The 12,664-nt window shown below is 49.1% G+C and overlaps 1 protein-coding gene across 9 annotated transcripts in view; it reads right to left on the reverse strand.

Annotated features, from left to right (window-relative positions):
• The window catches only part of MAST2 (microtubule associated serine/threonine kinase 2), a 201,080-nt gene that overhangs the window by 7,543 nt on the left and 180,873 nt on the right, over positions 1-12,664 (reverse strand). For all 9 annotated transcript variants that reach the window (XM_060140186.1, XM_060140181.1, XM_060140182.1 and 6 more), the window contains 8 exons: positions 11,873-12,082; positions 7,483-7,584; positions 5,072-5,204; positions 4,175-4,236; positions 3,822-3,907; positions 3,154-3,362; positions 2,035-2,173; positions 30-162 (listed from right to left, as the gene is read on the reverse strand). In XM_060140186.1, the coding sequence (XP_059996169.1) occupies positions 30-162; positions 2,035-2,173; positions 3,154-3,362; positions 3,822-3,907; positions 4,175-4,236; positions 5,072-5,204; positions 7,483-7,584; positions 11,873-12,082 (1,074 nt within the window). The remainder of the gene's footprint in view (positions 1-29; positions 163-2,034; positions 2,174-3,153; positions 3,363-3,821; positions 3,908-4,174; positions 4,237-5,071; positions 5,205-7,482; positions 7,585-11,872; positions 12,083-12,664) is intronic.

Below are 12,664 nucleotides of genomic sequence, written 5' to 3' on the forward strand. Positions count from 1 at the left end.
CCCAAGGTCTCAACCACCCTTCTTATTACCTGCTTGTCCAGGAACTCCCGAGTATCCTTCTCAATGTGGCCCTCGTACAAGTTTGTGGTCAGACTCATGAGGCCGATTTTAGAAAGGCCAAAGTCCGTGAGCTTGATGTGCCCCATGGATGTGATCAGCAGGCTGGGAAACCAGAGAAACAAAAGTTTGAAGTTACTTCCTGGCCTTCCAAGATGGCTGATTTTAGTACATGCCCAATTTCCCCACTCAGGCGTCTACTGTGGGACACAAGCAGGGTAGCTTCATCAGGGAGACAGGCAGCTGTGGAAGAATAAATAGCTCTGGTCGTATGAGCACTGTACTCTGCACAAGCAGCTAACCTGCCTTTTGCCCATTCCCCCAATTCACTTTGGTTTACGGCCCTCAACCGTATTCTACGCTGAGGGCAAGTATCAGCCAGCTGAGAAACAGACTTTCTTCCACCAGCGATCAGCCTCACCCTAAGGCTCCAGCCATTCCCAGTCTCCTCTCCTGACCTCAGTGGCTCACAACACCCGAGTCAGGGAGAGGGCAAAGGGGCACAATGATCCCGTTCCACGTCCACGGCTAGTTTTAGGAGGGCTGGTTGGGAGGAACTAGAAGTAAGATCTCACAGAGAACTGTCTCTTCCTCTTCACATACTCTGCCTGAGCCATTTTGTGCCAAAGGCTTCACCCTACTACCCCTTTACTCCCAAATCTGTATCTCTGGCCCTGACTTTTTTTTGGCCCTGACCTCTTTCATGAGCTCCATGCCTAAAAACTGCCCAGATGTCCTACAGGCACACGAACTCAACCTGTCCAAAACAAGGTCATGCCTCCTAACTGGTCCTCTTCTCAGTGAAAAGCAGTAGTTTCTGTTACCTACTGAGCTCTGTGATAAGTGCTTTAGCAATTATTTATCAAAATATTCTGGCTCATGAAAGGTCTTACAGAGTAACTAACACAACAAAGGTAGGTATTATTATCCCCAAAAGGAGGAACACAAGGCTCAGAGAGGTTTAGTTAACAGACCCGGAGTTCAGAGAGTTAACGAGCTCTATGAACTTAGGTCTGTCTAATGTCAAAGCTGCTTTCCACTACAGAGGCTTACCACCACCAGCACCAAGGTGGAAAGCTGGAAGATATCCCAGACTCCTGCTCTCTCACCCCAGCCTTATCATTTCCTTTCCACTTCCCAACACTATCCCTCTCTTCTCCATCCTGACTCTGTTCCAGTGCAGGCACTGTTGTTTTGGGCCTAGACTACTGCCATGGTCTCATCACCTCTTTCCATGGGCAGTGATCTTCCTAAACCTAAATCAGAGTCTGAGTGTGACACTGTCACCCTGTGGTTAACAGGCCCTTCAGAGACTCTCTAGGACCCTTTAAAATTAAACCCAAACTTAGCAAAAGGCCCCTTGATGATCCAATCCCTGCCCCTCTCTCTAGCTTCCTCTCTTACTACTCTGACCAACTAACAATCTCAGCTTCAGCCATCCATACTGTACTCTTTGTAGTTCCTGAATGGGACCCATCCCCACACCTGTGCGTGCCTTTGCAAATCCTGCTCCCCAGCTTGAGAAACTTCCTCCCACCTTCGCCCACCTGACTAATACCTTCTAAGAAGCAGCCTATACAAAGATATTTCTGCCACCCACACTAGATTTAAGCTCTACAGGCCAGGGACTAGAATACAGTGCTTGGCACAGAGCAGGTGTCAGTAAATGTCAGGACACTTGCTTAGCCATCTACTACATGTGTGGATCCTTTTGTTCCTGCTTGGTTTCTTGAGTGGAGCTCCTCAGTGATTCTTTGATGTCACCAAAGCCTTACGGTGCCCCTGCCAGACCTTGCTGGCAATGTTCTTTGCATTTGGGGTAGTCAGGGGCTAGAGTACCAAGCCTAGATGGACACCCACATGAGCAGTGTTTCCTAGCAGCCATTTGGGATAGATTCAAACGTGCTGCGTCTGCGTTCATTTATCTAGAGACCCAAGAGGGACACCCTAAACAAGGGACTGGGAGAGTGGGCATACTTGTCAGGCTTGAGGTCACGGTGCACGATGCCATAGTTGTGTAAGTACTCCAGGGCTAGCACAGTTTCCGCAAAGTACAGGCGCACCATATCCACAGGCAGGGCCCCGATGTTCTTCAGCAGAGTGGCACAGTCTCCTCCTGCAACAAGCCCAGGCCACCATGAAGGATGGGTCCAGTGCCCTGCTCTAGATGGTCTCAGAGGCCCCAGAGTAGATAGTGTCACAGAATACCCTGGTGCCAGAGACTGTGATTCTAACCCCTCTGCTGCTGGCATGGGTGGGAGAGTGTGGAGGGGAGCAGGAGGTAAGACGAGTCGGCCAGTGGCTGTCAAGGCCATCGTTCAGGACAAAGAGGGAAGGAACCCAGGCCTCTAGGCCTGTAAGCTGACTCGTTGGGACAGGACTAAGTTATTTTAGGATGAGACTTCAGCATTTGTCCATTTATTTCCTTCCTGTTGGCTCTCCTTTAGTTTTTGAGTAAAGTAACACTGTAAACTCCCAGCACCTACCCAAAGAATGAAAAGCGGAGTTTTGTTCAGCTTCAACTTCAAGACTTAGGCAAAATATCTTTGGAAGCTGTACGCAGCCCTGACGAAGGGAGAGGGAAGGCCACTGGCAAAGCGGCTGCCCCCTCCAGAGCTGTGCCCCATGATGCTCTCCTACACCATCCCCAGAGCATTTTGTGGGGTCCTAAGGGGCATCCCCTTCAAAAACCATCCGCAAGGGCTGTGGCTTTCCTCTCCTCTGAGGGCCCAGATGCAATCCTCCCAGCATCCGGCCCTGGGCTTTGGTGGCTCTGCTACCCCCTTTGCTCCTGCCAGGTGTCAGCAGGTCTGCCAGGCTGTGCAGGCTTTGTAGCTGTGCGGCTGATACATCCTGTCCCGACATGGGCAGCCTCATGGCAGCTACTGCTCCAGAAGCCTCTCCCTGGGAGGGGCACGACACCTTGTGCCCACCATGGCCAAATGGTCTCTGAGATCCTAAGGCAGAAACCAAGGCCAAAGAGAGGTTGGGAAGCTGGGCCCTGAAACTTCACGCCTACACAAGCTGTTGGTCCCTGCTCAGGTCTGTCTCAGATTATGCCGTGGCCCCCAAGCCAGGCCACCTTTTCCCCAGTACCTTCAACATACTCCATCACCATGCACAGGTGGCGCTTGGTCTCAAAGGAGCAGAACATGCTGACCACAAAGGGGTTCTCAGCAAAAGTCAGTATGTCACGCTCCACAAAGGCCTGCTGGATCTGGTTCCGTAGGATCAGGTTCTGCTTGTTGATCTTCTTCACGGCAAAGCGCTGCCGGGTGGACTTGTGCCGCACCAGGAATACGGCCCTGGAAACAAAGCCCATCCGTACCCCACGGCCCTCAGCCCCTGAGCTGTGCTCTCCTCCACTGCGAGCTTGGGTGGTCAAACTGCTTCCTCTCACACCTTATCAATGCACAGAACAAAGGAGCAGGGGGCGCTTATCAATGAGAAGGATCTGAGCACCTGCCCAGGGAGCTCTTCAATTTCCTGATATACCAAGACCTGAGGACACAGCTCAACCCCTCCTCAGAGCTCAGTGAGAGCAGAAGTGCCGCCAAGAGGAGAGAGACTCTTCCCTGGGAAAGGAACCACACTCAGGTATCAGAGGAAACTGGGCTCTTGCCTCTCCTGGAGGCTTCGGGGAGGGACAGGTCCATCCTGAGGCATCTGGTGCTCAGAGGATTAGGCATCATTCACTTCTGGAAGGAAGAGCCCCAGGGCTGACTTAGCTCCAGTCCCGGCCACACCCTGACCCCTGCCTTTACCCATAGGCGCCATTGCTGATGAGCTTAATGGTTTCGAAGTCCTCTTCAGAGGGTGTCTTTTTAGATGTCAGAGATGCCCCACGGCCCTGGAAGACATGGGAAAGGGCAGGAGCCAGGAATGCTTCTCAGAGCTCACATCTGGGGGGAAGCTGCGGCCCCAGCATCTGCTCAGCTCTTAGCCCTGCCATGGCCTCCTGCCCATTCTTCCCCAGGAACTGAATGACCTCTCAGACAGTGTAAGCGATCACCCACTCCGCCATCCCTCCTTCAGACAGTCTCTTAGAGAGAATTCACAGCCCTTTGCTTCACAGGGCCCCGGGTCCAGGATTGAGGCAGGAGCTCAGGGTCTTTACCTCGACTGAATCATCTGTCTCTGGAGTGTCAGGACTGTCATAGCTGCTCAACTGGGCCATTTCTAGAAACAAAGCAAGGACACAAGAGAAAAGTGTGCGTGGCAATGTCAAGACATCTCAGCAGTCCATTCACATCACACGACAGATGCACGTAGGGAAGGCAGTAATGCTTCCTGCATCAGGCTGGGAGGCGGTCCTGTGGCTCTATCCTTAGTGCAGTCACAGCTTTTAGACTTGTTTGTCAAATAATATTGCCACCCCTATTTCTAGAAGTCCAGTACCATTCAAAAGGCCTGGCAAATTCTACAAAGCTTCCCTCAAACTTGGGACAATGCCTGAAAACAGGGCCCAAAGCTGGGCTGTCTGATAGCTGGCCCCCATCCTGCTGGTCAAGACTCTGCTTTGCCAGATGAGGTTGGGAAGCAGGAAAGGCAGGAGTGGGACGACTAGAGACTAGGGATTCGGAAGCCCATGGTTCAGGAGGGGCTCAGTGTGAAGGCCCAGAGAATGGCATTATCTTCTGAAGCCCTGAGTTGGGACCACCCCAAAGACACAGGAGGACTTGTGAGGTGGCAGCAGGAGAGGCAAGCATGCAGAGGAGGTGACCATTTTTGAAAATGTGATTGTGGCCCTCTGTGATGACCTTTTGATCTTAGGCTCTAAATCCAACGCAGGTGGGCCCAAGGCACTCCAGCTTGGGTTATATAAGGCAGATGTGGACAATCCTGAAGGAGGGGCTGTTTTATGACAGAGAACACAGAGTTTTTCCTATAGCCCTCGGACCTCTGATGCTGTGTTGTGTCCCTGTCCAACTAAGCTTCTTCTCCAAGTGGCTTCCCTGCTGTTAGAGCTTGTAGGCTGTGTGGCCTCTTTGCAGCCACCAGGCCGCATGCTCACCCTCTAGGGGATCCCGTGTGAGGCCCAGTTGGCTAACGATGTAGCGGGGAATGTCACATTTAATCCCTTGTCCCTCTTTGGCGTGGCCCTCAGCTGCTTCTAACAGGTGGTAGAACTCTTCAGGGTCAAACTCCTGTACCGGGGAGAGAGGTAGTCAGTGGTGAGGGCTACAAAAGCAGGCTGCTGGTCTCTTTGGTTTTACGGCATATACCCAGAGTAGGATGACAGGAAGACTTCCTCTTTGTGATGGACACCCCTACCCCTGAATCCCAAGAAACATCATGATTCAGGAACCAATGGGGACAAAGCTGTCTTACAGGTCACCTCCAGATTGGACATCCTAAGCGTCTGCTGTCTTTACAGCAATAAGAACCAGAGCATTTGGTTTCCAGAGAGCTCTGCCTATTCGCCTGGTCCAAAGCCTTGTGGCAGCCGGACACGGCACTGTCAGGTGTGTTCCCACACCCAGTGAAGAGGGGCAGCCCTGGCACACCTTCAATCACGCTTCACAGCCCTGGCGGTGCACACACATGCCTTCAGACATCTACTGAGCAAACCCTTGTGTGCTGGGGGCTGGAGAGCCTTGTGGACACAGCACAGAAGTCCTTGTCTGCCTGGAGCACATAATAACGAGGGCCCCACTGACTGAGTGCCTACTAAGTGCCAGTATGGGCTAAACCCTGGAGACACCTCTGTGACCTTGGTGAGGAAATCAAGGCTCACAGAGATGCACGGACTTGCCCATGACCACAGAGGTAGGAAGAAAGAGAAAATCAGCACGCAAACCCAGGCCTAACTCCAAGCCCCTGTTTAACCACGGACTTCATGTCCTTGAGGGAGAGGCCTCTGTTCACCACGACCCCAGCCTCCACTGCTTTCTTTACCTCTGGTCTCACGGGTTTGGAGAACTCTACCACTACCTATGTGGATACAATCTAACCCAGACTGGAAGTCCTTTTACCTTCTTCTTCATCCTCAGTCCCTGTCTAGTCAGAATGTCTACTTCAGAAACCCGCCTCTACCCAACTCTTCTGCTCTGTCCTCCCACCACTGTCCTAGTTCTGGGCGCTCCTCTCCGTCACATGAACGGCTTTAAGTGCCTCTGCCAGGCTGTCCCTGGCTCATCCTGCCTTCTCTTGCAATTCACTATCCATGTTGCAGCCAGTGTCATCTTTCTTAGGAGTAAATCTGATGGAGTGTTACTCAGAAGTAAATAGGAACCAATTACTGATACATGCAATAACATGTATGACTCTCAAAAACATTATGCTGAGTGAAAGAAGTCAGAACATACTATATGATTTAATTTATATGAAACTGTACAAAAGGCAAACTTATCCATAGTGAAAGAGCAGATAAGTGGTTGCCTGGAGTGGGAGGTAAGATGGCCAGGGGAAAGGGACTGATTGCAAAGGAGCACAAGGGAATTTTCTAAGACGGGAGAAATGTTTTCCATCTTAACTGTGGCAGTGATTAGACAGGTGTATATTTGTTAAAACTCATTGAACTGTATACTCAAATGGGATATATTTGATTGTATGTAAATTATACCTCTATAAAATTAGTTTAAAAAAGTAAATCTGACCATGTCATATTCTTACCTAAACTTTCTGATGGCTCCAAGTAGCCTTAAGGATAAATGCAAACTCCGGAGCCAAGAACCCAACACTCTCCATGGTCCTGTCATGGCCTACCTCCCAGTTTATCCCTCACCAACACTTCGGACACACCCTGTACTCCATCAAATGCCTTTTCTGATGGCTCTCCCCTGGCAAATTCATAATTATCCTGCAAATAGCTGACTAAGCTTCACATTTCCCAGGGAGCCTTCACTGAATGTCCATCTCTGTTCATCCCAAGGAGGACTAGAGCACTTCCTTCCCCATGTCCCCGTTGCACCTTGTACTTCCCTTGGCTGCAAACTTCTTCCAGTATCATAATTATTATTTGCATGTCTCCATGCCTCATACTTAAGGCACTAAAAGACGAAATCTAACTCTACTGCAGAGGAGGCATCGTAGGATCAGGGACCCTGCTTTACTTACGCCTGTATCTCCAGTGTCTAGAATGACGCAGGTACTCAGTAGTGTCACTGAATGATCAAATGAAGGGTGGACTCAACTTGTGCAAACGAAACTGGCCTGTGCTCCTCATCCCCAGGGTCCCCATTGACCTGGGGCCTGCTCAGTGTGGGCTGGGCAGACGAGCACCCCTCCCTGCCACACTTCTCAGGAGCAACCACTTTTCCTCACAGGGACTTGCTTGCGTGTCATATTTAAACAAGGATTTCAGCAGCAGAAATGGCAGTGGGTACCCCCACAGTTCTGCTGTTAGCAGAATACTTCCTCTACAGCCCCCGTTCCCTCCCCTCCAGCCACCCACCCCCCCCAACCTCCCGAGAGCCCACTCACCAGGCATTCCAGGAGACGAGCAGGGCGGGCAATGACAATCATCAGTTTTTTCACCAGCTGCATCACAAAAGCCACTTCTGAACTCTCTGAGCGCTCATGAGCCTGTAGAGAAGACAAAGGATACTTAAGCAATCCACCGGCCCAACATGGCTGAGTGAAGCAGGACTGGGCTGGGCAGAGCCTACTCTGCCAGAGGGTACAGAGGGTGTACCCTCTGTAGTACAGAGGGTGCTGCAAAGTAAAGACCTTAGAGAGGGCCAGTGGGCCGTGATGAGGGGGGGCAGGCTGCTCACCAGGAACCACATGAGCTGAGGAACACTACATGACGCCGAGGAATGTCACAAAGACACGCAGCTTTACCTGCTGCTCCATCCAGCAGGCTTCACTTACCCTCCAGACCCCAGCTCAAGATGTAACTCCCAATGGAGCCTTCACTGATGCTCACTTTCCACCACAGACAGACTGTAAGGAATAGAAAGACCTCAAAGCAGGAGAGTGATGTGACCAGAAGGGATTTTAGAGAGATCTCTTTCGCTGTAGTGTGGATGGTGCACTAAGGAGGGCAAGCCTAAAAGCAGGGAAACCCACCAGCAGGCTACTGCAACAGTGCAGATGAAAAAGGCATAATAAGCCAAGGCAGTGAAAATGGAGGGAAATGGACAGACTGGGCCATCTCAGAGCAGCCCTGAGGGGTGGAAGAGGCAGGAACAGATGGGAAGTACAACGACAATTTTACGGAAATTCCATTGAATCCATAAATGAAATAGACAGTATAAAAAAATACACAGTTTAGGTGAGGATAGGTAGAGAACATATTCCCTTTGGTTTTAAAGAGAAAGCAGGTAGGTGGAAAAGTTCTGCTTTGGACTTGGAAAGTTTGAGGTACCTATACTAGATACTTTCGTAGGCATTGGCTCAGCCCCAGAGACTCTCCCTTCTTGGAAACTGCTCTGACTCCTGGAGCCACATGTGTGGCTGCACTTTCCCTCCCACCTCCGACAGCTGACCAGAGTGGACTACTTTCCTAGGAACTTACTTTTTTTAATTTTTTTTTAATTTTTGGCCGTACCATGCAGCATGCAAGATCTTTGTTCCCTGACCAGGGACTGAACCCATGCCCCCTGCACTGGGAGCACGGAGTCTTAACCACTGGACTACCAGTGAAGTCCCCCCACCCCGCTTTTTCTTTTACATTTTTTTTTTCCCCTAGGAACTTAAAAATGGGTGGAACGACAACCATTAATATCAGCATGACAGAACTGTATAATTCTCTCTTGGGTGAAAAGGATGACCATACCTACCAAAGAGAGAGAAACAGAGCTGAGAGAAGGAAGACGAACGGTTCCTGGGCTTTGCACAGGCTCTTGTTTCTGGTTGTGGTCCCTGCTTAAGGCCTGGTTGCATTCCTGTCTTCAATTCTCTAAGATACCCTTTCAATCTTTATAATTAGTTTCCCTTTCCTGCATAAACTGCTCTGAGTTGGTTCTCTACCACTTGCAACAAAGAATACTAACCGATGTGGAAAGTACGGTGGAGGAGTCCAATCAGTAGCTGGGGCCACTGATCCGGAGCTCAGAAGAACAGTGGGGAGCAAAGGCCCTTTAGCAGATGGATGACAACTGAAGACACAGGAGCTGACAGGGCCGATCAGAGAGTGAAGAAGGGAGAATGAGGAGCACGGATGCTCAGGAAGGTGCCCCTCGAAACACCAGCATTTAAGAAAACTTGTGAAGGGGCAGCAAGACCACAAGACTGGAGAGAACAGTGTCATGACAACTGGGGGGGAGAAAAGATCAAAGAGAGGTATTCACTGTGGAAACCTCTGTAGACAGGTGAAGGAAGGTGAGGACTGAGAGAGGTCACAGCATTTGGCAACCGGCCAGTTAGTTCTTTGGTGACTTTTGCCTGAAATGTTTCAGTGGAATAATGGGAAGGGAAAGTAGAAGGCAAGAGACTGAATAGTGAACAGGTTGTAAGGAAAGAAATACAAGCAAATGAAGACCATTAAAAAACACTGGTTATGCAATGAAAAGAGAGGCTGGGCACTTGATGAAATCTTATTCATTCTTTTAACACACAGCTCAAATATCAACTTTGTGAAGCCTCATCTAAGTCCCCTGCCCCCCCCCCACACACAGACACACACACACGAAGAACAAGAAGTAACAGCTCCTTTTTCTATGTTTTCCTAGCTGTTTGCTCACAGCACATGGTACTAGCATGTTGTTTTATAATTAATTGTCTGTCTCTACAGGTACACTGTAGGGCCTTGTGAGTAGAGAGGCTGTGTCGCCTAGCACAGGTACCTCTTATATAGCAGATGTCAATGCTTATTGACTAAGTATTTGCAAGTGTATGATCTTAGGCTCTGGAATAAGTAACCTGGGTTTGGGTGCTAGCTCTGCTACTCAAGGAATGAGTTACCTTGGGCTAACTTGGCCCTTTTAAGGTTTGGGTTCCTCATCTGCATATTTAGAGAATAATAATAATACCTTCCTTACAATGTTGTTATGAAGATTAAATTAGACAATGTAGTGCCTAGCAAATTCATCTACCAGGGTTTCCCTGCAGACATCCTTCACTCTAGTCATGCCAAACTACTTTACCTGCAATTCCTGAAATGAACCAAGTTCCTCCACACCTCTGAAAGGTTGTTTATACTGCTTTCTAGATCCAGTGAACTCCTACCTACTCATCGAGACTCAGCTTTTCCTGAACTCTCCATGCAGAGTCAGCACATCCTCCTCTGTGCTCAGAACTGATCTCTGTTTGGTGCTCATCAATCACACTTACTATAATAAACAAAAGTGAGATACTTCATATAGAGCACTCAGTGTGGTGTCTGGCATACAGTATACTTCGATAGATGACAGCTATTATTTTTACTGTAATACATATTGATGGGTCTGTAAACCCCAGTCAACAGCAAATTCCTTGAGCCAGAACCGGCACTGAACTTCTTCTCTGCATTCCCAGGGCCTAGGAAATGAGAGAACATACGAATGCACTGGCTCCATGTTCAGTGCTCTTCCCACTGCCAGAGGCAATGCATCTGGGAAATGCCTGAAGGTTTTGGGCAAAGCTCTGACTTGAGCATTTCAGAAGATCCATCTTAGATGTACAAGCAACCCTGGAAGTCACTCTAGTTGATTTATCTGATGCCTCAATCCCTGATTCCTACGTATTGTCGGAGAACTGTTAGAAAGTTATTCTTGAACAGAAACAAACAGCCGCCAGTGATGTTTCATGGGACTTCAGCTTTTTAAACTCATATTTCTGCAATGTTTAAATTTAAGTATTACTTTTGAAATCAGAAAAAGACATTTTTGTAGAAGGAAGAACTTTTTCATCTATTAAATCAAAACCTTTCTTACTGTAACTCTTGTCCACTGGGCTAGTATGCCTTTTAGGGGACAGAGAAGCTGCCACATATTACATATGATAAAACTCCCATTATTTGACAGCACTAATCGTGACCATCTTTAGTCATCCTTTCTCTAGATTCAACTGTTTCCTAAATTAAAAAAACAAACAAACAACTTCCTGCTCCTAATTTCTGGACTAACACACCGGAGTCCTTTGAGCCCATTAGCCTGGGCTCTCAGCTCAGTTGGTCCTACAAAAGCATGAAGGCACACGTCTGGAGGTAACAGGGGTCTGGACTGGGAAATATTCTAGTGACATGAAGAGCCCCGAAGAGACAGCACATCTCCTCTCCCCTAAGCTGTACTAATGGTGTGATATGGGCAACTGTAGGCTGAGTGGGAAGGCGTCCGATCACCCTATCGGAGAGGCAGAGAGGAAAGCGAAGAGCGGAGCACGAAGCAGCGAGAAGAACTCAATGGTCTCTGGATTACTTTGCCCAGAGACTTTTTACACTGGGGAGGATCAGGTCTCTAAACACATCAGTCCCTGCTGGAGAACTTCTGCTACGCAAACAGAATATCAGCAAACGGATAAACCCATGGTGCCGTCCTCGGGCCTGTTTTTCCTCGACTGAGGAGAAGCAGTCTCAAGGTTCTGCTTACACCAGTATGTCTACCAAAAGAGAGCCCACTACAGCCACTAGGACCTCTTTTTGGCTCTGGGTTACAAATCTCCTAGGCAAATATTTATGAACACTACGTTGGAGCCTCGGGAAGAGTAATTGGTATTAGAAAAGGAAAGGAATCACAGCACTGAGTTCTGACGCCGAACAGGCTTCTCGGAGAAATGCAGGGGACTGAGGAGGAACCAAAGCCCAGCAGCAGCAGCACAGGTGGGGTGCGTCCCACATACCAGCAGGGAGGTGGCAAGCAGGCTGGGAACACCATGACTGCCTTCATCTTAGCTTGGGACTAAAAACCACTACTATACGGATTCACCAGAGTTGCAGAACAAGGACACTCACATCTTGCAGAAGCTTCTCTAAATTCTCTTGAAGTTCATAGAAGTAGTGTGAGGTAATGAGGCCACTCCGAGATTTATCCAGGCAGTCTCGGGCCATCTCAATCACCTGATGATGAATAAAGCTCAAGGTTCCGTCTGCCAAGGGCAACACGTTGTCTGGAGTGTTGGAGGAAATGAACTCTGCTAGATGCTCTTCCATTTGTGCGGTGGCCTGCAAATCAAAGCAGGACAAGTGACTCTTCCCTTCTGATCCAGCTCGGCCGGAGCTAAGCCTGAAGGGCCTGGTCAGAGCCTAAGGATGGGTTCTGTGATCCTGGTTTCCTGATGTTGCATTTGGGGAACCTGAGGACTGGAGACGTGAAAGGTCACCTTCAAGTCAAGTCAAAACATTACAGTCAAGGCCCTCTCTCACCTGGCCTTGTCCACCTCCCCACTCCTTGAACGGCACATTCTCTTGCTCTAAGGACACTGAGGTTCTGTTGTTCCTTTATCATGCTATCTCATGCCTTTGTCCATTTATGCTGTTCCCTGTGTGTAGCTTTTTCACCTGCCAAGCCTGCCTGGCAAACTCCTACTACTCCTTCTAATCTCAGTTCAAGCATCATCTTTCCTCTGGGAAGTCTTTGATTCCTCCAGGAAAACTAGGGTTTCCTTTCCTCTGTGCTTCCACTGGACCTCCCAACTGTATAAACTTGGTGTGTGGACACTCCTGGTTTCTAAATCTTTCTCCAGACTGGGAACTTCTTCAAGCCAGTGGGAATTTGATTTATCTCAGGATCCTCTTACTTGAACT

Source organism: Lagenorhynchus albirostris, chromosome 2 (genome assembly GCF_949774975.1).
Source record: "Lagenorhynchus albirostris chromosome 2, mLagAlb1.1, whole genome shotgun sequence".
Taxonomy (NCBI): domain Eukaryota; kingdom Metazoa; phylum Chordata; class Mammalia; order Artiodactyla; family Delphinidae; genus Lagenorhynchus; species Lagenorhynchus albirostris.